Source organism: Cygnus olor, chromosome 2 (assembly GCF_009769625.2).
Source record: "Cygnus olor isolate bCygOlo1 chromosome 2, bCygOlo1.pri.v2, whole genome shotgun sequence".
Taxonomy (NCBI): domain Eukaryota; kingdom Metazoa; phylum Chordata; class Aves; order Anseriformes; family Anatidae; genus Cygnus; species Cygnus olor.
In genome coordinates, this window is record NC_049170.1 from 1,408,524 (window position 1) to 1,431,917 (window position 23,394).

General features: G+C 63.0%; 2 protein-coding genes across 2 annotated transcripts in view; one reads left to right on the forward strand and one right to left on the reverse strand.

The window, feature by feature from the left end:
- SETD2 (SET domain containing 2, histone lysine methyltransferase) overlaps positions 1–18,153 on the forward strand; it is a 67,388-nt gene extending 49,235 nt beyond the window's left edge. The window contains exons 15-21 of the mRNA XM_040549470.1: positions 1,335–2,010; positions 4,050–4,184; positions 4,765–4,904; positions 7,967–8,078; positions 16,794–16,874; positions 17,071–17,172; positions 17,361–18,153. Coding sequence (XP_040405404.1) covers positions 1,335–2,010; positions 4,050–4,184; positions 4,765–4,904; positions 7,967–8,078; positions 16,794–16,874; positions 17,071–17,172; positions 17,361–17,522 — 1,408 coding nt within the window. The 3' untranslated portion in view covers positions 17,523–18,153. The remainder of the gene's footprint in view (positions 1–1,334; positions 2,011–4,049; positions 4,185–4,764; positions 4,905–7,966; positions 8,079–16,793; positions 16,875–17,070; positions 17,173–17,360) is intronic.
- Positions 18,154–18,669: 516 nt separating this feature from the next.
- On the reverse strand, positions 18,670–23,002 carry LOC121066116 (tumor necrosis factor receptor superfamily member 16-like). Its single transcript, XM_040549482.1, has 6 exons — positions 22,731–23,002; positions 21,699–21,834; positions 20,865–21,251; positions 20,026–20,248; positions 19,797–19,927; positions 18,670–19,209 (listed from the first exon to the last, which is right to left on the reverse strand). The coding sequence occupies exons 1-6, from the start codon at positions 22,788–22,790 to the stop codon at positions 18,905–18,907; spliced, it is 1,242 nt and encodes a 413-aa protein (XP_040405416.1). The 5' UTR covers positions 22,791–23,002; the 3' UTR covers positions 18,670–18,904.
- Positions 23,003–23,394: the final 392 nt, after the last annotated feature.

Consider the following 23,394-nt stretch of genomic DNA (forward strand, 5'->3'; position numbering starts at 1 on the left):
TGGGCGCGGGAGGAAGAGGTAGAAAAGGAGTACCAAGGATTGGAGAGGACAAAAAACAAACCAGGGGAGAGGGTTTGCATGAACACAGCGCGCCGTGCCGCGCTCCACGCTGGGTCCTCGATTTTCTCCTGCCTGCCCCTTCACGCGGGCTGCCTCTCATGTAAACTCCCGAGGCGGCGCCAGGAAGGACTTGAATTATTTAAATTAAACTCTTCATGTCAATGAGGTTCACATTAACAGATGCTCGCAGCTACTCTGGGAATGTGAGGAAACGAAGGAACATCTTAAGTGTGTGTGTTGGTAGCAATGTGCTTTTGATATGTGAACCCAGCACATGAACACGGAGTTGGGATATTAAGCATATACGGGATGCTTTGTAGAATCCATTATACTTATGGCTGCAAACCATTTTTGCTTGTAATCCCTGTTTTACCACACTCGTAACTTCTCAAAATATCTACCTTTGATCTGAAATTTTCCATGGTTGAGGTCTGATCAAAGTCCTTAGGCTTTTTTTTGTTTGTTTTTAACTCCTTGGAAAAATCCCTCCAGCTGCTCCGCATCTCAGGACGAAAATTCTTAGTCTCCAAAAAAAAAAAAAAACCAAAAAAAAAACCATCCACACTTTATTATTTTTTAAGCTAAAACCGCGGTCTAGTAAATAGCATAACTCTAAACAGCAATGTGTTGTTTGCCATTCCATTGTTCTTAGTAACGTCTGCACCTCGGAGCTGGGGGGGCTGCGGCACGGGGGGGGCTGCCCGGCGGCTCCGCCACAACGGGGCTCGGTCTTCCAGCAGGAGAGACGGGGCGCAGCTCAAAACGGTCCCTGGGTGAGCCACGCTCACGCCCTGAAAGCCAAATAAAATGAAATGAGATGTGGGCAGCCCACCAAGGGAAGAACGGCGCGGGCGTTGGGGGAATCGCTCCGTGCTGTTGTCCAAGGTGCCTTGCTCGGGCTGGAGCAGCGGTGCCCAGCCCATCCGCAGGGCTCCTCGCTTCTCCACTCTCCCCTGGGTTCCCTGTTGGCCCACGGGATGGTGGATGTTGTCCCCCCTCTGCTGCTGGGTCCCCCGGGCTGGTTCTGCTCCAGTTTTGGACCTCCAGCAGCGGCAGGGTGCGGGCGTCTTGCTGCGGAGCAGCTGGACCAGCGGCTCTTCCTCCTCTCCATGGCTCACCACGCTCGGTCAGGCAGCTGAAAACCGAACAGTTGGAGCAGTTGCTGCTGCTGTAGCACGTTTGTGGCACGCCATGAGCAGCAGCCCCTTCCTTGCTGCTCAGGACCCGCAGCCTGCTGAGGTCTCACGTGGCGCTACCTTTTCTTTCCCCTCCAGGTATGACACGCCAGCGTCTTCGAAGAAGAAAGTCCGGCTCAAGGATCGCAACAAGCTGTCCACGGAGGAGCGCAGGAAGCTGTTCGAGCAGGAGGTGGCCCAGCGGGAGGCCCAGAAGCAGCAGCAGCAGCTGCAGAACCTGGGCATGACTTCCCCCCTTCCCTACGACTCCATGGGCTACGGCACGCCCCACCACAGCTTCATCGGCTACCCGCCCGGCTACCCCATGCAGGCTTACGTGGACCCCAGCAACCCCAACGCCGGCAAGGTGCTGCTGCCCACCCCAACCATGGACTCCATGTGCTCGCCGGCGGCCTACGAGCACCCGCAGCCCTTGGTCGGGCACTCGGTGGAAGCCACCATGCCGGCCCCCCAGCCGGTACCAGTAGTCCAACATGTAGCAACGCCGCTGGAGGTCACGCCGCCGCAGTATGTAGCACAAAGCGACAGCGTGGTCCACCAGGAAGCCAACGTGGCCGTCCTGCCCGTGCCCGCCGCGGGAGCGGTGCAGGGCCAGGGCTACGGGGTGTGGGACTCGAGCCAGCAGACTGTGGCGGTGCAGCAGCAGTACTCGCCGGCCCAGTCCCAGCCAGCCATATATTACCAGGGACAGACCTGTCAGACTGTTTACGGGGTGACGTCCCCGTACTCGCAGACGACCCCGCCGATTGTACAGGTAATCCCCCCGGGGGAAAACGTGACCTTTTCAGAGGCAGCGTGGCCCGAAATGCCCCCAAAAGGAACGGTGCCAGCCTGCAAGGGGAAACGCTTTGTATGGTCACCCTTCGCTCGTGTCTGCCTGGGGCCATCCTGCCTTGCTCTGGTGTTCGGCTGCGTCGTGGAGATAAAATTCCGTCCAAGGGGCTGAGAAAAACCCGTTTATACAGCTTGTTTTCGGTATACAAACACAATACATCGTAGCCACCGGGGCCAGGCAGGAGTCCACAGCTGGGCAGAGATGTTTGTTAGCCCGTTTACACAAGTCATGCCCAGTTATTTCTGGTCGTTGGTTGCGCTGAGCAGATATTTGTTGGTTAGAGCTTCCACCGGCACCGAACACGTAGGCAGTAAAGGCGAGCTGTGAGCTTGCCTTCAGCAGGCTGCTAGACGCGGGGTCTGGAGCCGCCAGTTCTTGATGGCTGAAACCCCACAGGCCAACCTTTGGTTTCTGTTTCCTTTTGAATTGTGTGTCCCCATCAGTCGGGCTCAGCCTGGAGCTGGGAATTGTGTAGAAATTCGCTCTCGGCCCTCTTTCTCTTCCTTACCGAGGAAGTGTGCAGCTGGACAGCACCTTGCCGATGCCCCCTTCTTCCCGAAGGTGACACCTGGGCCATTTTATGGCTACAGACCTCACGATACAAAGCTCATTTCCTTGAATCCAGCCTCAGCCACTGGTTCCTACTGCTCCATTTTGGTGTGACCTTCCCTTAGTCCTTCGGGACACGAGACTTCTTCCCCTTAACGCAGCAGCCAACTTTTTCCCTTACTCTCTGTAAATCGGGGGTTAGCACAGGTGGGCATCACGGCATCGGGACCGCTGCTCGACGAGGGTGCGGAGATGATCCGTGTTGAGTTTCCAGCTGCTGTATCTTGCTCTGGGGTCCTGCTGCCCACCCAAGCTGGAGTCTGCTGGAGCTGCAGGGGCTGCCCCGGCCACTCTGGGGAGCGGAGGTACCGGTGGCTCCTTGGGCTGCCCTCCGTGGCCCATGGGCAGGTTTTCTGAGGAGCGAAACAACGTCGTGCTGGAAATGCTGAAGGATATGCTCTCGTTTTCCTTGAAATAGTCATTCAGACGAGAAGTAAATGCTTTCCCTGTGACAGGAGCGAGGGTTCCCCAGGAGGGCACAAAGCAGCGCCGATCGGACGTGTCGGTGTGTGGTTATTAGTGTTGGATGCACGCAGAAGGAAGGAGTCATGCAGGCTTCCCTGGGACACACAGGTTAATGGCAGAAGTGTAGCAGTAAGACAAAACCCATCCATTTTCCATTGTAGGTTGTAAGTAAAGGATCCGATGAGTTCAGCACAACTACTCGTCAGTCCTCCTCGTGCTTGTAGGATTATTCCTTCCTGCAGCTGGAGGAACGGGCTGCGGTGCCCCCGTGCAGCGTCCCTGCGGCAGGCAGGCGCTGTGCTGGCGTTTCAGACTACTTAAAAAAAAAAAAAAAAAAGTGAAACTGCCTTTCTTTTGTTCCCTGAATTCTTCCTGGCTTATGGCTCTGAGCGGTACCGCTCAGCGTCACCCAACCTCGCTTTCCTTCCTCCCATCCCATGGGGGAGGCAGTGACAGAGGCTGTGCCAAAGCTCCCTGTAACTTTTGGGTCTCGGTGCCTGGAGAGGAAAACGTCCAGGTCTTCAAGCACTTTGGGGGGCTTTCTTGAACCTTTCCTTTGCTGTGTTTTTCCATCTTTGGGGCTTTTTGCATTTTGGACAGAGAGCAGACCGAGACGTGTGGCAGTGAGGCTGAGTGGAGTGCCCAAAGCTTTTGGTTTCGAGTTCCTCCTGCCTTCCTCTCACACCTGACGGTTTCAAAGATTCCCTCGTTTTGGTCAGAATCACTGGTGTTTTTTTCTGTAGGAGCTCATTGCGTGTTGGAAGTAGGGGTAGATTTCATTTTCCTTCCACGATGGGATTTTCAGTGAAGGAAGCTGCGCTGTACCCTTCACCCTGGGCTTCCCAGGACCGACGCTGACCCAACCCCCTTGTGCTCCGTTTCAGAGTTACGCGCAGCCAGGCCTCCAGTACATCCAGGGGCAGCAGATCTACACGGCTCACCCGCAGGGCGTCATAGTGCAGCCCCCGACCGCCGTCACCACCATCGTAGCGGCCGGGCAGCCTCAGCCCATCCAGCAGGTACGGCTCCAGGAGGGACGGGGGGTTCGTACACGTGGGCTCGGGCGTTGGGTGACCCCAGGGTGCTGTGACAGCAGTGGCAGTGCTGAAGGAGCTCCCTTGCAGCACCGTGCCGGCACCGTGCAGGCTGCTCACCTCCAGCGGGCTGGGGGCAGCTGGTGGGAGGGTTTTGGGGGCGTTGAGCCCAGTTCTGATCCCTCCGATGGCTGGAACTTGGGCCAGCACACCCAAGAAGGCTCTGTATGGGCAGCACGAGGGCACCTGGGGGCAGTTTGGGCTGCTTTTGCTGCTGCAGCCCCTCCATCCTAAGTGATGGTCTGGTTTTTGTGCTGTGTGCTGCTTTGGGGGATTCCAGAGCAGTGGTGGCAGCGTGGCTGTATTCAGAAGCTCGGGGTGTGAGCAAGTGGCTACAAGGGGCGTTTGATGAGCAGACAGCGAAACATTATGCTGTCACCTCTTGGGACAACACCTTTTTAGGTTTTACCTTGAACAAAGCCTTTGTCGGGGGGGACAGGGCTGCTCTGCTCTGCCCTGTGGCACTGCTGCCCGTCGTTTTCCATCACCTCTGTGCTGTTTTTAGCCAGAGCTTGTGGTGAGCAATAACCTCCTGGACTTGCCCCCGCCGTCCCCTCCGAAACCCAAAACGATCGTCCTGCCGCCCAACTGGAAGACAGCCCGGGATCCCGAGGGGAAGATCTACTACTACCACGTCGTAACGAGGTAAGGGATAACGAGGTAAGGGATAACGAGGGAAGAGATGACGAGGGAAGCGTTGTGCTGCTTCGGGGCTGAGCTCGCTCAAGCGATGGAGCGGGCGGAAGAGAGCCGGCCGCGGTGGCACCGGGCAGCACCCCACACGTGTCGGGCTCATTGGGGTGATTACAGTGATGCATTGCAAACGACTTCCATGCAAACGATGCCTTCAGCCTCGTGTGTCTCGGAAACAGGGACAGGTTGGAGGCTTCTGAGCCCACCTGAGTCCTTCTGGAGTCACCACCCCGTGTGGCAGATCGGGCTGTGCTTCTGGACATGGTTGCACAGATCCTTTACTACAGATCATTTATTTCTTTTCAAATCTTCTGTTGTTCCCATCACTGGCTTAAAAACGTTCCTTTTGTTAGCTGCCCCGTGCCACGTGCGCTGCTGGAATGGCATTTCGCTCCCGGCCCTGCTGAGAGCCTCGGGTACAGACCCTCAGTCAGCAGATAGAGGAGCCTTGTACGTCTCCAGCTCCCTAAAATACCCGTGTGGCTTCGGTGACGGTGCCAGGCAAATAACCCTGCTCTGCGGAGCCTTTTCAAGCCCTTGGGAGCTGTGCGGATGGAACGCCGTACGGATGCGAGGTTCCTGGCAGCCCGGGCGTGCTCGGGGACAGCCGTGATTAGTGGTGTGCAGCATCAAAGGGAGGATTTCTTCTCACCCTCGCTTTTTCCATCTCCAAACCTCTGGGCTGTCCTGCAGCAAGAAATACGGTTCTAGCTGAGCGCTGAGTGCTTTGCCCATACCTTTGTGCTCAGTTCTGCAAGGTACGATGTTTGGATGAGCACCTAAGAACTCCCCTTAAACTAGTATTATAGATTAATGTCCGAAATGTTACACTTCTGAAAATGTTTTTTCAATTTTTACTTAAACCTCAAGTGAGATCTGTGTGGGAATTCGCCTGTCTAAAGGGTTAAGCCCGAGTATTTCCCTGCAAGTCCTGACAGCGTCTTGATGCAGTTACTGTTACGTGCAAGCATTTTCTCTGCATCAGTCTTCTCAGCCTCCTGCTTGCACTCCTTCCTGCTCCCTTAAGCATCGAGAGCTGTGCCAGCAGCCCAACAGGAGCCCTTCCAAGCCCAGGAAATAAAAAAAAAGTGTTTGTGCTGAGCTGTGGTTTGGAAGTGGAGACACAACTGAGCCTTACCTGTCGGTGAGGAATGCTGCCTTCGCCAACCCTCCGCAGTCACACCAGAAACCACTCGTGGGTCATAGAGGAACACGTGCGGGAAGATTTCTGTAAATCCTTCTCTTGTATGGCTTCAGACAGGGCAAGGCCAGGAGAGGGAAGGAGATCTTACTTGTCAGTGCGCTTTCTGATTTGAATATTTTGTTTTATTCAGCAGCCAAATGGTAGTCGTCTGCCATCAGGTGTATTAAGTAGTGTCTGGAGAACTAAGCAGTGCGTTGAAGCACACGGGGCTGTTTGAAACAGGCAGACTTTGATGCCTCTCCACAGCATTTCCTAAAAAGTAAAAAGCCTTAAAGCAGGGCAGGGTTTCTGAACGCAGCTCAGAAACCCCAAGAAGCTCAGACGAGCGACTCGAAGCAGACCTCCACTTTTTTTATCCCGTGCAGAGGGGTACACATCCCGGCTTCACGCAGGCGCGGTTCAGAGATGGAAAATAGTTGCTGTGTTAGGTCACCTCTGTACCTAAAAAGGGCTGCTGGAGATCTCCTCTCTTCTCATCCCTTTTGTTTAGTCTGCTTTTAAGTCAGCCCTCCTACCTGCTGGGAACCCGTGCGTGCCCTGCAGCACTACCCCGAAGTCTCACAGTGGCAGTGATCTGTCCTGCTGTCTCTGGTTTCTCCTGGCCGCCTTCCTCCCCCGGTGTGCTTCTTGCTCCCTGGCGCCATCCTCTCTTTGCTCCCACATGCTGGGGGCTGCCCGCTCCCCTCTTGCAGATGTCCTCGGCTCCAGAATAGTAGCACACACACCTTTGCTGACTTTGTCCAGCCTGAGAATATTCATCCCAATTCTCTCCATCCATCCTGCGTGAGCGTGGCCCATCACTTCCCCATCATTGGCGTGACGAGTCGGAGCGAGCCGTGGTGCCTCCTTGCTGCTCACCTGAGCTGCTCCTGCCTGAACCGGTGCTAGCCCTGCGTGGTGAGCAGCGAGAGCGCCCTCAGCTCAGCTCCGTGCTGGGACGAGATAAGTGCTCCTTAACCTCTCCTGAATTATGGGTGAGCTGCTCATCATCCACCCATCCGTCCATCCATCCATCCATCCATCCATCCACCCATCAATCCATCCATCCATCCATCCATCCATCTATCCACCCATCCATCCATCCATCCATCCATCCCATCCATCCATCCATCCATCCATCTATCCACCCATCCATCCATCCACCCATCCATCCGTCCACCCATCCATCCATCCATCCATCCATCCATCTATCCACCCATCCACCCACCCACCCATCCACCCACCATCCATCCACCCATCCGTCCATCCATCCACCCACCCACCCATCCCTCCACCCATCCCTCCATCCCTCCATCCATCCACCCATCCATCCACCCACCCATCCATCCATCCCTCCATCTCCCTCCATCCATCCACCCATCCATCCACCCACCCATCCATCCTCCATCCCTCCATCCATCCATCCACACACCCATCCATCCACCCATCCATCCACACACCCACCCATCCATCCATCCCTCCATCCATCCATCCACACACCCATCCATCCACCCATCCATCCACACACCCACCCATCCATCCATACCTCCATCCATCCATCCACACACCCATCCATCCACCCACCCATCCACCCACCCATCCATCCATCCACCCACCCACCCACCCATCCACCCCACATCCACCTCCCCACTGTGTGACGAGTTCAGGTGACTGACGTGGACCAGACGCCGCAGCCGATGGGCTGAACATCTCCTCCCCGTGGTGCCAGCACCGCTGCCGGTGGGGTGCTGAGCTCCTGGGTGCTGCTCCGGACAGAAAGCAAGCAGGGCCAGGTTCCTCGGGGGGTGACAGCGCTCTCTTTGTTCTCCAGGCAAACCCAGTGGGACCCCCCGACGTGGGACAGCCCAGGGGATGACGCCAGCCTTGAACACGAAGCCGAAATGGACCTCGGGACTCCAACGTACGATGAAAACCCGATGAAGGTGAGTGTAGGGTCAGTGAGGGGAGCGCCGCCAGCGTCGTCGCGATGTCCCCATGGGCAATCCTGCGCCCTGTTCTGCGGAGCAAACTGCAGGGGGCTACCTGGGGTCTCTGTGGGCTGCGAGGGTAAGAGAGGGGCAGCAGTGACCTGAGATGGGCTGTAATGGTTTCACTGCCCGTGGCCTTTTTGTGCTGTAGGACAAAAAGTCCTAGTTTTGTTTGCCGCCAGTTTTTCCCTGGTACAGCTCAGCTGACAAACAGTAGAGCACACAGGTTTTGATGATGCTCTCACCTCCTCCTGTGCTGTGCTGCCGAAGACCCTCGCGCTTCTTGGCAGCAAGCTCGGGGAGCAGCCACATCCCACCTTCATGTCTGCGCCTCGTGGGGCTGGTGGGCACATCTCCCCGAGCGCCTGGGCAGGAGGAGGTTTGGCTGCGCCTCCTCGGGGGGCACAGGTCCCGTCTCCGGCTCCCATCTCCCGGCAGCTGCCAAACCGTGCCATGGGTGTGCGGTATTTGGGTGGCACCCGGCTGTCCCAGCCTGGCACCGCGGGGCAGGCTCTTTGCAAGCACCTCCCGCATGCGCTGTCACTTTCGGAGCTGGTTTCTAAGCCCCTAGGAGATACTCTGTGGGCACGAAACTGAGGCTCGTTAAAGGTAGGCAGCGAAATGCCACCAGCAGAGCCGCTGCTCTTGCAGCGGGTTCAGCAAAACCCAAGCGGTCAGGCAGTCGGTTTTCTCCGTGACCTCCAGAGCTTGCCCGAAGCCAAGGCTTTATAGCTGTTAACTCTTCTCCTGCTTCCACCTTTCTCGCCTCCTGCGAGGACAGCAGGGAAGAGAGGAGAGCCATGGAAAGAATGATTTTATCGGGCTGTGACTCCGGGAGCAATCCCGCGCCTCTCCAGCCGTGCCGTTTTGCACCAGTCTTTATGCCGTTGGCAGGCCGGCGATTCCCAGGCCCGGGACTGGTTTTGTGTTAGATACTGGAGGCGATGTCTCCCTGCTCTGCTGCAGTCCCTTTCCCAGGCGTCCCATCTGCTGCCAGGATCCCGAGGGTTAATGCAATCCCTGCAGCGCCTCCGAGCACTTGAGCTGGGATTCCTGGAGAGTCGACATAAACGACATTATTTGCAAATATTTATCTGCCTGTAAAACAGTTAATTAGAGAATGAACTAAGACCTGGCACACGGCTGCTCCGCCGCTGAGTGTTTACTTCTGCGACTCCGCGGAGGAATCCAGAAGAGCCCTGTAATGATTTTTGTCCCGGGTCTGCCTCTCGCATCCCGCTGCCGTTCGGGGAACCTCGGGACCTCTCCGGGGTGCAACGGAGCCAACAGTCACGTCCCTGAGGGGGTGAACCCACACACGCGTGCCTTGCTGGATTTTTAGGTGCTCTCGGGGAACGCGTTCAGTAGCGTGAGTTTGCAGCGTGGCTGCGTGCTGCGGTGCCGTGGCTGTGCTTAGCATTAAAAATTCAGCTCGGGGAGCTGTGCGGACGCTCCAGATGGCTCGGACTGCGAGAGCAAGCTGGGCTCTTGGAGGGAGAAATCCCCCTGGGCTTGTGCGTGGCAGCAGGGTGCAGACTTCCAGGGTCTCAGCGGTGCCAGCCCGACGGCTCCTTCGGGGTAACACCCTCTGCTCGTCGCACAAGGAGCTTTTTAGGTTGTATTTAAGCTTGGATGAGCTGGTTGGGTTTACCCCAGCGGCTACACGGACAGCTCGGGCTCCTCTCTGAGAGGTGTTGCTCTCATGGCCGTGCAAAGGGGAGGAAAACCGTGAGCCTGGTGTCTCCAGCTGGCCGGGGAGCGAAATCCCAGCCTTCAGGTGCACAACTTGGCCGAAGCCACCCGTACCTCGTTCCTAAATGAGCACCAGACACGCAGTTTTGGCTGACCTTAGGCTACGTCTTGCCATACGGCGATGCGTTTCCGCTCACTCGAGAGCTTTAACTCTTTTTCTTCCCGGGCTGCACCATCTCTGGGCTTTGGGGTTTCGGTCGTAGCAGTAGCGTCGGATCCCCGGGCGTTCAGCCCGAACGCTGCTCGCAGTACGGCGCCTCCGCAAAGACACTTCTCTCAGCTTCCGCCCTGTGTGCTGAAGCTGCAGCCTCATTCCTCGCATTTCTTTCCTCCTTTTCCCCACCCCGCACCTTTTCCGGGGTCAAACCTCCAGCCTGGAGGGCCGGCAGCTGCCGCTGCTATTCGGGGCTTCCCCGGCGGCGAGGCACCGCTCACGCCGCGCGACCGGCGGAAACTCGTGCTGGGAGTATTTAATTTCCTCGGGAGCATGCACAGCACGCCTCTCAGCATCGTCTGTTCGCTTCTTCACACCTGCTTTTGCCTCCTGGAGCGCACGGAGAGGCCGGCAGCGTTGGAACGTCTCCTGGCAGCACCTCCCCACGCCCTGCGTCGCGGGAGGGCACCGGCGCAGGCTTCTCCTCCTGATTTCTCTGGATTTCCCCAGCCTCTGCTCCCCCCGCTGCCCTCTCCTGCTCCCCGTCCTCCCCTCCCGCCCCGACCCCAGCCTGCCTCTCCCTCCGTAGCATCGTTGCCATCCCCTCCAGCCCCGCTCTGCTTCGGAGGGATGCTCCTGGAAGGCTCGGGGTTGTGAGTGCCACCAAAGCTCTGCTCGTGTCCCTTTCTTCTTTTCCTGTGTTACCATTTCCCTGGCAGGCGGCGCAGCTTCGGGCTGCAGCAGCGCTTTGCAGGGCCTCGGAGGAAGGAGCTGTGGTCGAACCAGGGCAGGCTGGAGCCTTGGAAAGACCTTTGGGTGATGGTAACCGCAGATCCGCCTCATCGCACGCCCGTGGTACTGTATTTCCGTCCTAACCGTGGCTCTCCAAGCAGAAAGATTTTTAATAAGGCATTTTTTGTTAGAATAAAGGTTAATCTCAGCGCAGGGACAGGCGATCACCTTTCCACAAGGAGCAGCTAAGGAAGCATTTCTCCTCTTCCCTCTCCCCAGCCTCAGGCACCGACCTCCCCTCGGTCCGGGTCGAGGTGCGCGGGCACGGAGGCGGCAGCGTGGCGAGGCTGCCGGTCGTTACACCCCCAGCACCAGTCCGGGCGGCCCGCGCGGGGTTTACGAGCGGCACGGTCGCGTTGTTTGCTTCAAAAGGAAGAGAAAGCCCCGGGAGGCGTCTGGGGTTGTGTTCCACCCCGGAACCACAAGCAGAGCCCCCCGTGCAGGGGCTGTGCCGCGGCACCGCAGGCGAGAGGCGAGCAGCGCGGGCGGCAGCGGGGTTTTGGTGCAGGAGCTGCTCGGGGCTTCCCCATCCCTCGGGCTTCTCGCTCCGACTGGCTCTGGCTGCGGCACCGGGGCATTTTTCAGCCCTCACGGAGGTTTTCCTCCCACCCCGCCTTTCTTCTTAGTTTCTGCTCGAGCTCCAGGTCGGCTTCGCCTCCCGGCTCCGCTCCCCTCTCCGCCAGGCGCGGGGAATAACGGCGGCCGTCCCCTCGCAGCGTGCCCGCCACCCATGCATGTCTTGGAGGGCAGCGATGGGACCTCCAGGAGCCTTCGGTCCCAGGTCTCGATGCAGCAGCAGCGCCCAGTTCCGCTCCCAAACACACCTCGCTTCGCTGCTGGCAGCGCCGCCACCTCCCGCTGCGCCCCGCGGCGTGCGCGGCGGCTCCAGGAGCTCCTCGCGTCCTCCACCGGGCAACCACTGCAGCGACCTCTGCACCTTCATCAGGGGCCCCGCGTGGCCCTGCTGAGTTTCGGAAGGGTGCTCGGACGCCTGCGCAGCCCCTTTTAGGGCCACGTCCCCGCTCTGGCTTCTCCTGGCCCTCGGCACCGCTGCGTCCACGAGCGACGCGCGCGGGGAGCGCTCCGGCACGCGCTCGCTGGCAAGGCGGCGGGGGGCTGGCTCCCTCCATCAGTTTTTCCGTGGAAAAGGAAACGAATCCTGCCTCCGACAGTCGGAAAAACGCTGAGATTCGGGGTTTTCATCAGAGTGGAGAGAGAACAAAGGGGTTTGCGTTCTTTAGGAACGCATCATCGGGCGCTGCTCGGGCAGGCCAATTAGTGCCTGTAATTTATAACATCCTTTGACCCCCGGAGGACCAAACGAAAATCCCGCTGTTGCACAGCTGACCCGTGCAGGCAGGAACTCCCTCCTCGTGCCGTCCCCGCAGGAGCCGGCGGGGCGGACGCGGGCGGGTTGGTGCTGGGCTGTGGCGCTCCCCGACCCCGGGCACGCGTGGGAGCCGGGGGAAGTCAGCGGGGTCGCGCTTCGCTGCTTGGTTTCCTGCTCTTTTTTTTCCGTCGGGGTGCGCTCTCCTGGCTGGCTGCGGCTGCTGCGGAGGCAGAGCCAGCCCCAGCCCTTGCCGGGCGCTCCCCACCTCGGACCAGGGAGCTCCGGCTGACCTCGAACATCCCCGCAGCGGAGGGAGCGCGCGTGGGTCGACGCCGCTCGCTTCCAGCGATCGCCAGAGCCTGGGATCCGCACCCGGGGCGCAGGGCGAAGGAGAGGCGAGGCTGGGACGGGGCTTCCGGAGCTGCTGGCCCTGCGTGGGCCCAGAATTTCCTCCCCGCGAGGCTGCCGGAGGAGCACGTGTTGGTGGGCGCCGCCGCCTGCGCTGCCGTTCATCCCCTGCTGCCGCAGATGAAAGGGGAGAGGGCGAGGCGCGGCGGCACTTTGCGTGCGGCTCTCCTCTTCTTTTAGGGGCTGGGCGGCCTCGCCTGGTCCCGAGCACGCTTCGGAGCCTTGGTCCAGCTGCCAAAAACGCGTCTCCTCCTCCCCGCGCGTGGGCGGCTCGCTGCAGGTGCCCCCAGCTCGCCCCTCGCCCGGCTCCGCTTCCCGAAACGCCCCCACGGTCACCTCGCTCCCGGCGTGCCGGCTGCGCTCTGCCCGGGTGATTTTAAGGCTGTTTCTGCTCGTGTTCCCCCCGAGGGAAGCGCCGGGGCTGCTGCTCACAGCTTGGTTTTCTGGCTTCCATCACGCGCTCCCTGCGTGCGGGGTGCCTGCGTCGGGGCTTTCCCGTGCCGTGCCGTGCTGTGCCGTGCCGTGCCGGGGGAGGCTGCTCTGGAAGTCGTCTGCGACCTCCCCGCGTGTCTGCTGCTGGCTGCGCTGGGATGATTTAAAGAAAAAAAAACAAAAAAAACAAAACAAAAAAAACCTCCCTCTAGGCTGATGTAACAGTTGCTCAGACTCAGGCCGTGTGTGGGACTCGAGTGCTTGATGGCACCACCTCCATTTCTGCACCGTGCGTCCCCGGGGAGGGAGTCCGCAGCCGTGCCGTGGGCGCTGGGCACCGGGGAGCGTTTCCCTCGTGGCCTGTGCCAATCTCGCTCTGGCTGGCGAATCCTCGAGCTCCGCCTCGAGGCACTTTGCTTTTCTATCAGACTCGTGGCCAGGAAGGTTTGGGGTCTTGCAGCCTTTGCCCGAAGCCTCCCCCCCCCCGCAGAGCCCGGGAGCTCCTCGCCGCCGCGGAGCCGGGCCGAGGGCGCGCGGCTTTGGCTCTGCGGGGCGGCAGCCGGGGAGCGCCGCCGCTGAGTCCTGTTGTAACTCGCAGCCGGAGCCCTCGGGGGAGCGGCGCTGCCCCGGCTGCTCCCCTCTCCCCGCCCTGAAATCCCTCAGATAGCCAGCTGTGCTTCCAGAATAGCCTGGGCGAGGGGGAGACCCTCCAGGAACCGGCGGGGCGGGGAGGAGGAGAGGCCGGGCTCTGCCGGGGCGAGAAGTCCCTCGGCTCGGCTTCGGCTGAAGGCTTTCCCCCCGCTGATGGAAATCGCGAGTTTTGCGTCCTCGGTGCAGCAACATTTGCTAAAACCTTCCGTCAAAGTGAAGTTCGGGGGCGCTTCCCTCCTGCTCGCCCCCCTCCCCGAGCATCTGCTGTGCTCCCCGCTTCGCTGAGCCGCGGCGGAGCCACGCACAAAGCGTTTTGGGGATACGGCGTGGGCTTTGGGGAGGGCGCCGTCAGCGGGGGCCGTGGGGCAGCTCCCTCCCATCCTCCAGGAGCTGCGGGCTCCTCGTGAAGCCCTGCAGGACTCGGCGAGACCCTCGCCCGCCAGGTACCTGGGGGCTCGCAGGTAAACCTGGCCCGAAAGCAAAGCCGGGATCCTCTCCCCGCTCCTCCCAGCTGCCATCCCCAGCGAAATCTCTTTTTGCACTCGGGGTGTCCGGAAGCGACCCCGGTGTGCGACCGCCCCGTTCCCGTAGGGCCGTTTGCCGGCTCCGGGTCCCTCCCCTCTTCGTGGGGACGAATGCTCAGCACCCCTGGAGCCGCATCCTGCTGCGGCAGGCCCCTTCCAAGAGGCTGAGCCAACTCTGAGCAGCCGAGAGTGGCACGCGGGGACACGGGGACACGGGGACACGCCACGAGCTGTGCCGTCGGCGCGGGGCCGGGCGCTGCCGCGCTCCCCGGTGCCTCCCGTGCCCTCGGTGCCGAGCGGGGAGCCGGCGCGAAGGCATCTGCTCCCCATTAGCGGCCGTTTGATGTAGGTACCCGGGATGAGGGAGGGGAGAGGGCTTTGATGTGCGGCCAGCAGAGCCGGCCCGGCGCTAATTCACTTCGCTGGGGAGAGCTCCCGGCCGTAAAAGTGCCCCGGCAGCGTTTTATTGAAGCCCTGCGCTGGTTTTACGGCGGGACTTTTCGGCTCTGCTCCCCAGCCCCGAAGGCCTGCTTCCTGCGAGCTGACACGCATTCTTCGGGCGCTTCCTCGGGGTGAAGTTTCTCCTGCTTTTTTTTTTTTTTTTTCAGTGCTAAACGCTTACAAAAAAAAAAAAAAAAGACAAACAAACCGTTTTGCAATTACACAAGCAGCGGGCAGGCCTCCCCCAGCGCCGCTGCTGCCCCTCGGCAGCCCTTCCCCTCGCCACGTCTCGCTCTCTCCATCTCAGTCGGAGCAGCACAAAAGCTCCCGAGCTGCTCCCAGGAAAGCACGGGGCTGTGCAGGAGGAGATGTCCCCCCCCCCCCATAGCTCAGCCTCCGAGGAAATCCCATGGACGTAGGGCGAGCCCCGTGAGCTGCGTTTGCGGGGTGGGTGTTGCTCGGTGGTGGCACGATCCGGGCGTCGCAGGGATGCTGGGCGGCACCAGGTTCGTCCCCGCTCCGTGAAACGGGCAGAGAATTACAGCCGGGAGCTGGCGCCTTCGCCTTGTGGGCTTGGTGCTCGTGCAGCACTCGAAGGAACGGCCAGAAATTCCTCCGGAGTCCCCTGCCTCCCGCCTTGGCTGCGTGGAGCAGCTCCGTGAATGCCTTTTGCAAGCCTGCTGCTGCTTTCGGGTGCTTTCCAAGCTCTTCCTGCGTGGCTGGCGCCCGGTGCAACGCCATGCTCCGTCCGTCCGTCCGTCTGTGGGTCCCTGCTGCGGCTCGAGGGGGCGTGCGGGTGGCCGGAGGGCAGAGAGAGCGGCGCCAGGGAATGAGGGCAGAGCTCGACGCTCGCTCCCAGCTCTGCTCCGCGGGGCTGCAGCATCGCGTGCGTGCTCGGCACGGGGGCCGCGCGGTGCCAGCCCAGCCCGGCCCGGGCCAGGAGGAACCCTCCGCTCTGCCACGGCTCCGGCTCGCCCGTGCCGGGCTTGGCCGGGGCAGCCGCTGGGATTTGGGACGGTGCCGCCGTGCCGGCGAGGGGAGGAGGAGGAGGCTTCCGCCGGCGTTCCTGGGATGGCCGAGCGCCGCAGCCGAGCGCCTGGCTTTGATTACGGCGCCGAAGGAAGGCGAGCGTTGCTCAAAGCGGCCCCCGGGGTGAAGTGGGACGGGGTGCAGCACGGCCGCGCGCGGGGCGCAGGCGGTGTCGCCCCGGCATCTGCCCGTGCCGGGGGCTCTCGGGGTGCCGGCTCCGGCCGTGCCCCGGCTTCGTGCCACCGTTCGCCCAGCGTGCCGGGCGTGGGGGTGGGGGGGGGGGGGTGGGGGGCTCCGCTGCGGGCTGGAGAAGCGGCACGGCTGGGACAGAGAGGGGCTTCTGCCGACAACCAAATGCTTTCCACCCGGCAGCATGAAGTGCCAGGGAGCCAACAATTAGGAGAAAGTCGCCGATTCGCGTTCCTCTAATTGCGCCTTCACATGCATGAAATAAATGGGGGGGGGGGGACCCTCCGGATTCCTCCCCCCCCGCCTCCAGCTAGACATATTTCAGGCTAATAACGGAGACCGCAGAGCTCAACCCCTCCCTCCCCGGGCCAGCCTCGTCTCCCAGAAGCAGCCCTCGCCGTGCAGCCATTTCCCAAAGCAAACAATAGGGGCGAGTCGGGCCGGCGCGGCCCCGCTCCTCCCGCTGCGCTCGCTCGCGGCGCGGGGGCGGATTCGGGGAGGCGGGCGGCGCGGCCGTGCCCCTCTGGTGGGGGGGGGTTTGTCCTTGGGTGCGTGGGTTTGGCTCCGGGGAAGGGTTAAGGGATGCCGGGGACGTGGGCTGGCGGGATGGGTGCCTGCGGCTCCGTGGGTGCAGGCTTCGTGGCGAAGCCCCCGGTTTTGGTAACGCGGCGTGCTGCTGAACTCGCGCTTTTTTGGCTGCCCTGTTGGCGTTGGAGCTCGTCCCAACCCCAAAAACAAGGTCAGGGGAAGCACAGCCCCCCCGGTGGGTAAGCTGGGAGCAGAGCGGTGCCGTCACGGCGTTCCCTGCTCGGGGGGGCGAGAGGTGGCCGGGCGTGGGCTGTGCCGCTCCGTCAGCTGGCTGCCGCCCGCCCGCGCGTGTCTACGTCTGGAGCCGGCCCAGCGAAGCTTCGTTAATTATTTTAATTTTTCTGCTATCGTTTTATCTCCCTTTCCCCTCCCCATTCCAGTCTTCCAAGAAGCCCAAGACAGCCGAGGCAGACACGTCGAGCGAGCTGGCTAAGAAGAGCAAGGAAGTCTTCAGGAAAGAGGTGAGCGTCCCCAGGGCCCCGGGGACTGTCACCGCCGCGAGCGGGCGACGTGCCGCCGAGGGGCACCGGCACGGAGCCGCGTGGGCTGATTCGGGGCATCCCAGCGCCGAAATGCCCATCGTGGCACCTGGCCTGATGCGGCGGGATGGGGAGCAGGGCGGAGGGCTGGCGCTGATCCGCCTCTCCCCGCCCGCAGATGTCCCAGTTCATCGTGCAGTGCCTGAACCCCTACCGCAAGCCCGACTGCAAGGTCGGCCGGATCACCACGACGGAGGACTTCAAGCACCTGGCACGCAAGGTAACGCCGCTCGGGGCCTGCCGCCAGCCTCCCCGTTCTGGAGGGTCGTTTGGGACCAGGGAGGGAAGGGAAATGGGGCTGTTCGTCCAGGGGGAGCTTTAATAAGGGCGCTGGGAAGGGCAGCGCGCGAGGTGCTGGTGCGCGCGGTGCCGCCGCCGCTCCTTGACCCCCCCCCCTCTCCTCCGCAGCTGACGCACGGCGTCATGAACAAGGAGCTGAAGTACTGCAAGAACCCGGAGGACCTGGAGTGCAACGAGAATGTGAAACACAAAACGAAGGAGTACATTAAGAAGTACATGCAGAAATTCGGGGCCATTTACAAACCCAAAGAGGACACGGACTTGGAGTAAACCACCACCAACCCCTCCGGGGCCGGGTGGGCGCGGACCCCGCGCCGCCGCCGAGCCCCGGAGGCCGTCGGCTCCCCCCTCCCGATTCGACACCGACCTGTGAATTTCTGCAGAAGCAGGGCTGTCCCCACGGCCCCCCCCGAGGAAGAGCGGGGTGGGAGCGCTCTTCCCAGCCCGCCCCCCCGCCTCCTCTCCCCAGGCTGACCCGGGCGCCCACCCCGGCGGTGCTGTTCGGCGCGCTCCCCGCGCGCGCATCTTGTGTCACCAAGATCTGTATTATATTTTAACGTATATGTGAATATATTGATAATTTTTGTTTTGTTTTTATTTTATTTTTATTTTTTTTTTTTTTTGCTTTTAGCCCAACACGTGCTGATATCACGGGAACACTTTGTAAGGATAGTTTCGGGGTTTTTTTTGTTTGTTTGTTTGTTTGTTTCCTCGTTTTGTTCTGCAAGGTTTAATCTGTTCTCATGTAAATATTCAGGAACAGGCTGCCCCTGGATTTCTGGCAGGCCTCGTGCTATGTTGATAAGATTGATTTTACTGCTTAAATCATTTTACTTTATTCAATTTTTACTGAACTTTTTATGTAAAAAAAATTTAAAAAAATAAAATAAAATGAAATCAACACCGTACCTGGCCTGGAAAAGGTGTCTGGGTGTCGCAGGAGGCAGCGAAGGGTGGCGGTGGCTCCTCTGAGGGGACCTGCTGGTCGCAGGGGACACGGTGGCCCTCCTCAGCAGCCCTTACCCGTTTGGGGACGGGGACCCCCATCACCCTTTTTGCACCCCTGTGAGCCCCAAAACGCAGGGGCAGCACGAGGGGTGGAGGGGTTTTGGTGTCCTGGAGCAGCTTGGGGTGACCCAGGGGCGCCTCGGGGCTAGAAGGGCTCCTGGCATTTGGCCTCCCTGGTGCTGCTGAGCTTGGGGGCTGTGGGGTCGGCCCCAGAGGGTCCCTGTGTGCTCCTCACCCCACAGACCCCACAGGGTGCTGGGGCAGCCACCTCCTGGCCCCTCGTGTACCCCCCCCCCCCGCCCAGGGCCCCAAGGGCAGGGGGACACGCACGGGAGCGGGGGGACACGGGGACGGAGGGGACACGGGGACGGAGGGGCCGCGTCCCGGCGACAAAACGAGTGACACCAAGGCCCGTCTGGCTGTTTAATGCACCCCCCCCCTCCCCAGAAATACAAAAAAGGCACTCCCCCCCCGACCCGACACTCCTAAAAAAGTACAAAAACGGCTTAAAAAAGAATACATGGCCCGATAAAGCTGCTGGCGGCCGGGGGCTCGCCCGGCCCCGCGGGGCCGCGGGCAGCGTCCCCGGGGTCTCGGCGCCCCCAAATCCTCGCGGTGTCCCCAAATGGCCGTCGGGGGAGCGCTCACACCATGGAGCTGGCGTCCCCCGGCCCCGCCAGGCGCTCGGCCACGTCCTGGCGTCCCACGGCGGCCAGGGCCAGGCAGAGGGCTTCCAGCGTGGCCCCTTCGGTGGCCGCCCAGGCGGCGAGCAGGGTGCGGGCGGGCGCCTGGCCGCGGGCGAAGGTGCCGATGGCTTCGTCCCCGTAGCCCAGGCGGGCGGCCAGGCTGCGCCAGTCGCCGCCGGGACCCCCGCTCTCCAGCAGCCGCTCCACCTCCTCCTGCCGCTGCGGCGGCACCGCGCCGTAGGGACGCCCCTCGGGACGGGGCGCTGGGGGGGGCGGGGAGGGGTCAGCGTCGGCACCCCGAAAAGCAGCGTGTGTGTGTGTGTGTGTCCCCCCCCCAACCCCAGCGTTTCTGCTCCTACGGCATCTCCTGGACCTGGGTGTGGGTGCTCCCCGACCACATCTGGGTGCTGTCCCCTGCAAGGATCACCCTCACCCCACCAGGACGCTCCCCAGGAGGATGGGTGTCCCCAAATCCCATCCGAGTGCTCCCCACGGGGCTTCCCAACCCTATCTGGGTGCTCCTCAAGGCACGGGTGCTGCTCCAGGGTGATGCTCCCCAAGGTACGGGTGCTCTCCAGCTCCAGTGGGCGCTCCCTGACCCCATCTGCATGCTCCTAACGCTGCACCCCAACCCCACCTGGGTGGTCCCCGGATCATGGGCGCTCCCCAGCCCCATCCAGATGCACCCTGACGCCCCCCCCGCGTGAACCCCGCAACCCCTTCCAGATGCCTCCAGGGTTTGGGTGCTCCCCAACCCCACCCCGGGATGGCCAAAGTGACATCGGGGGACAATCGCACCCCGCTGCCGCCCCCGGGACGGGTGTCCCCAAGGGGCAGGGACGCTGCTCACCTTTGCCGAGCTGGTGGGGCTCCTGCAGGCTGTGGGTGTCCAGGAAGACGCCGCTGTCGCTGTGCAGCTTCTCGCCCTCGGGCGCCGTCCCCAGCTCCCCGGCGCGCGCCTTGGCCAGCTGCTGCTTCTGCCTGCACGTGTGCCAGCTGCACGGGCGTCACCCGGCGCCCCCGCCGGCCCCCCCCCCCCCTCCCCGCACAACCCGCCCCCCCCAGGCCCCAAACCTTACCACTTGAAGGCCACGTAGGCGAGGAGCCCCACCACCACGGCGGCCAGGATGGAGCAGTAGACGGGGATGATGTCCTTGCCCGTGTCCTCGGGGGGCGGCAGCATGAACTCGGAGGAGGCGGCCGAGGCGGTGGGGGCCGCGCTGCCCCCCGGCACTGGCTGCCGCTGCCGGGGCTCCTTCTGGGGGTCCCCCTCCGCCCGCTTCAGGATCTGCAGGTCCTTCTCTGCAGGGATAAAGCCCTCCCCCCCCGCCCCAGATTAGGGGAGTCCCAATGATCCAACCCCCTCCCACCCAGCTCTGCTGCCTCAGTTTCCCCTGGGAACGGGGCAGGTTGGGCCGGGGGTACCCAAAACAGCACCCACGGATGGTCCACGCTGTTTTGGGGTGGGAGGAAACCGGAGCCAGCTCTGGAAGGGGGAACGGAACAGAGAGGGCCACCCCCCCCCCCCCCACCCCCACCCCGGCCCCACCAGGCCCCCCCCATCCCCTCCTGGCCACATCAAAGCCCCCATGCTGGTGCTGCCGGGAGCATCTGCTCCGCGCGCGGGGCCGCGATGACAGCCGCGGGGCGGCAGCTGCCGGGTGACGGTGGCCCCCGGGAGGGGGGCGAGCATGGCTCTGGGGGGGCTCAGAGGGGGCTCGGTGCCTCGGTGCCACCCCCCACAAACTCACGTGAGCCCCAGGAGGGTGTGGGGCTTTGGGGGACCCCCCCACCCAGGTGGCGTTTTTCTCTGCCACGCGTCCCCGTCCCGGTGCGCAGAGCAGGGCACGCGCGCCCTGGGGCTACAGATGGGTAAACTGAGGCACCGGGAACTCGGCCACGTATTTGGGGTGCTCACCCATGCAGAGCGTGTTGGAGAGGCGGCTGCAGGCGCGGATCATCACCTCGCCGGGCCCGCAGCCGGGCTGGCAGGGCAGGCAGGGCGCCTCGGCGCTGCGCTCCTCCGAGTAGAAGCCTTGGGGACAGGGCCGGCACTCGGCGTCCTGCGTGGGGACGCAGGGCCGGACGGCGCCGTATCCCTCGCGGCACAGCCGGCAGGGCTGGCACGGCCTCCCCGGGCCCGTCCCGTTGTCGGCGGGGGGCCGGTAATGCCCGCGGGCGCAGCGGCCGGCACAGAGGGCGTCGCGGGCGGCCGTGCAGGGCTGGGCGAGGGGCTGCGACGGGGCGCAGGGGGTGCAGGGCCGGCAGGGCTCCACCGCGCTGCTCACCGCCGAGAAGGTCCGGTCTGAGACAGAGGGGGGCGAGGGGGCTGAGCGGGGCTCGTGGAGGGGGGACGGGGCTGGGGCTGGGGACTGGGACGGGGATGGGAACGGATACGGGGTTGGGGAAAGGGACGGGGATAGGGACGGGGACGACGGGGACGGGGACAGGGACATGGATGGGGATGGGGACGGGGGGCACGGGGACAAGGATGGGGATGGGAATGGGGACAGGGACGATGGGGACATGGATGGGGATGGGGACGGGGACGATGGGGACATGGATGGGGATGGGGACGGGGACGATGGGGATGGGAATGTGGATGGGGACATGGATGGGGACAGGGACGATGGGGACGGGGATGATGGGGACGGGGACTGGGATGGGGACATGGATGGGGTGGGGGACGATGGGGACAGGGACATGGAGGGGGACGGGGAAGATGGGGACGGGGATGGGGAGAGGCACTCACTCTCGGCGCAGGGCTCGCACTGGGTGTTGGCGCGGCCGCAGGGCACGGCCACCCCGAAGCCGGGGGGGCAGGAGGCGCAGCACTCCCCGTCCTCCGTGTACGTCCCGCTCGGGCACTGCTGGCTGCGCACCGGCACCTGCGGGGAGAAGGGTTATTTTTTTTGGGGGGGGGGCGTCAAAAAATCTGGGTGCCCCCCCCCCAACTCCCTCCGTGCCTCAGTTTCCCCCTTAACCCTGCCCTGCGTTCAGGGACAGATCCTGCACCGCGGAGCCCCAAAACTCACTCCGGGCCCCCCCCTCCCGTCCCCCCTCAAAAAAATTTTGGGGTGCTCACACGGCGATGCCGCAGTCCCAGCCCCAGCGCCCCCCCCCCACGAACAAAGGCGCTGATTGAGGCCCCCCCGGGGCCCCCCCCGCGCCGTGTCCCGCGTGGGTCCTGGCGGGCGGGGGCTGGGGGGGGGCGGTCCCGAGGGCCCCCCCCCCGGGTCCCAGCTTGCGGCCAGATGGGGACGGGGCGGGGGGGTGGGGGGGGAGGGGGGCTGCCGCTCCCACGGGGGGACGGGGGGGGGGAAAAAAGGGGGAGAGGGGGAAGGGGGGAGGAAAATGGGGGAGAGGGAGAGGGGAAAGGGGAGAGGGGAAGGGAAAGGGGGGAGAGGAGAAGGAAAAGCGGGGGGGAGGAAGAAGGAAAAGGGGGGGGGGAGGAAGGAAAAGGGGGGGGGGAGGAAGGAAAAGGGGGGGGGGAGGAAGGAAAAGGGGGGGGGAGGAAGGAAAAGGGGGGGGGAGGAAGGAAAAGGGGGGGGGAAGGAAAAGGGGGGGGGAAGGAAAAGGGGGGGGGGGGAAGGAAAAGGGGGGGGGGAAGAAAAGGGGTGGGGGGAAGGAAAAGGGGGGGGGGGAAGGAAAAGGGGGGGGGGGGGAAGGAAAAGGGAAAGGGAGAGGGAAGGGGAGAGGGAAGGAATTGCAGAAGAAACCCACCCAGCCCCGGACAAACCGGCGCAACCCAGCCCCGACCCCCCCCGGCCGCCCCCCCCCGGACCTGCGGCGGGCAGAGCTGCAGCGCCAGCAGGAGGCAGAGCGGGGCCCGGCCCCGCCGCATCGCGGCCACGGGAACGGGGCCGAGCGGGGCCGAGCCGCGCCCCCGCGGCCGCTGCTGAGCGGGGAGCGCCCGGAGCCGTCCCCGGGCACGGCTCGGCCCGGCCCGGCTCGGCTCGGCTCGGCTCGGTTCAGTCCAGCCCGGCTCGGCTCGGCTTGTCCCGGCTTGTCCCGGTTCGGCTCGGTTCGGCCCGGCTCGGCTCGGTTGGGCTGGGCTCGGTGCGGCTCCCTTAGTCCGGTCCGGCTCGGCTCGGCTCGGCTCGGTTCAGCCCGGCTCGGCTCGGCTCGGCTCGGCGCGGCCCCGCAGGGAGGGGCGAGGCGCCACGCCATTGGCTGCCGATGGAGGGGCGGGGCTGGGGGGCGTGGCCACGCCCGGCGCGGCTCGGCACGGTTCGGCCCGGCCCGGGTCCCGGGGGTTCCCTTCGGCCCGGGTCAGAGCAGTTTGGAACGGGTCGGACCTCCCCGGCCCGGCTCAGTTCGGAGCGGACAGGACCCGGCCGGGCCCTGTTGGGTTTGGCCCGGTTCGGACCCGATCGCTTTGGCCCGGGTGGGACGCGGTGGGGGTGAGCCCTCTGCCCCTTTTTCTTGTGTAGGGGTCGGTACGGGTG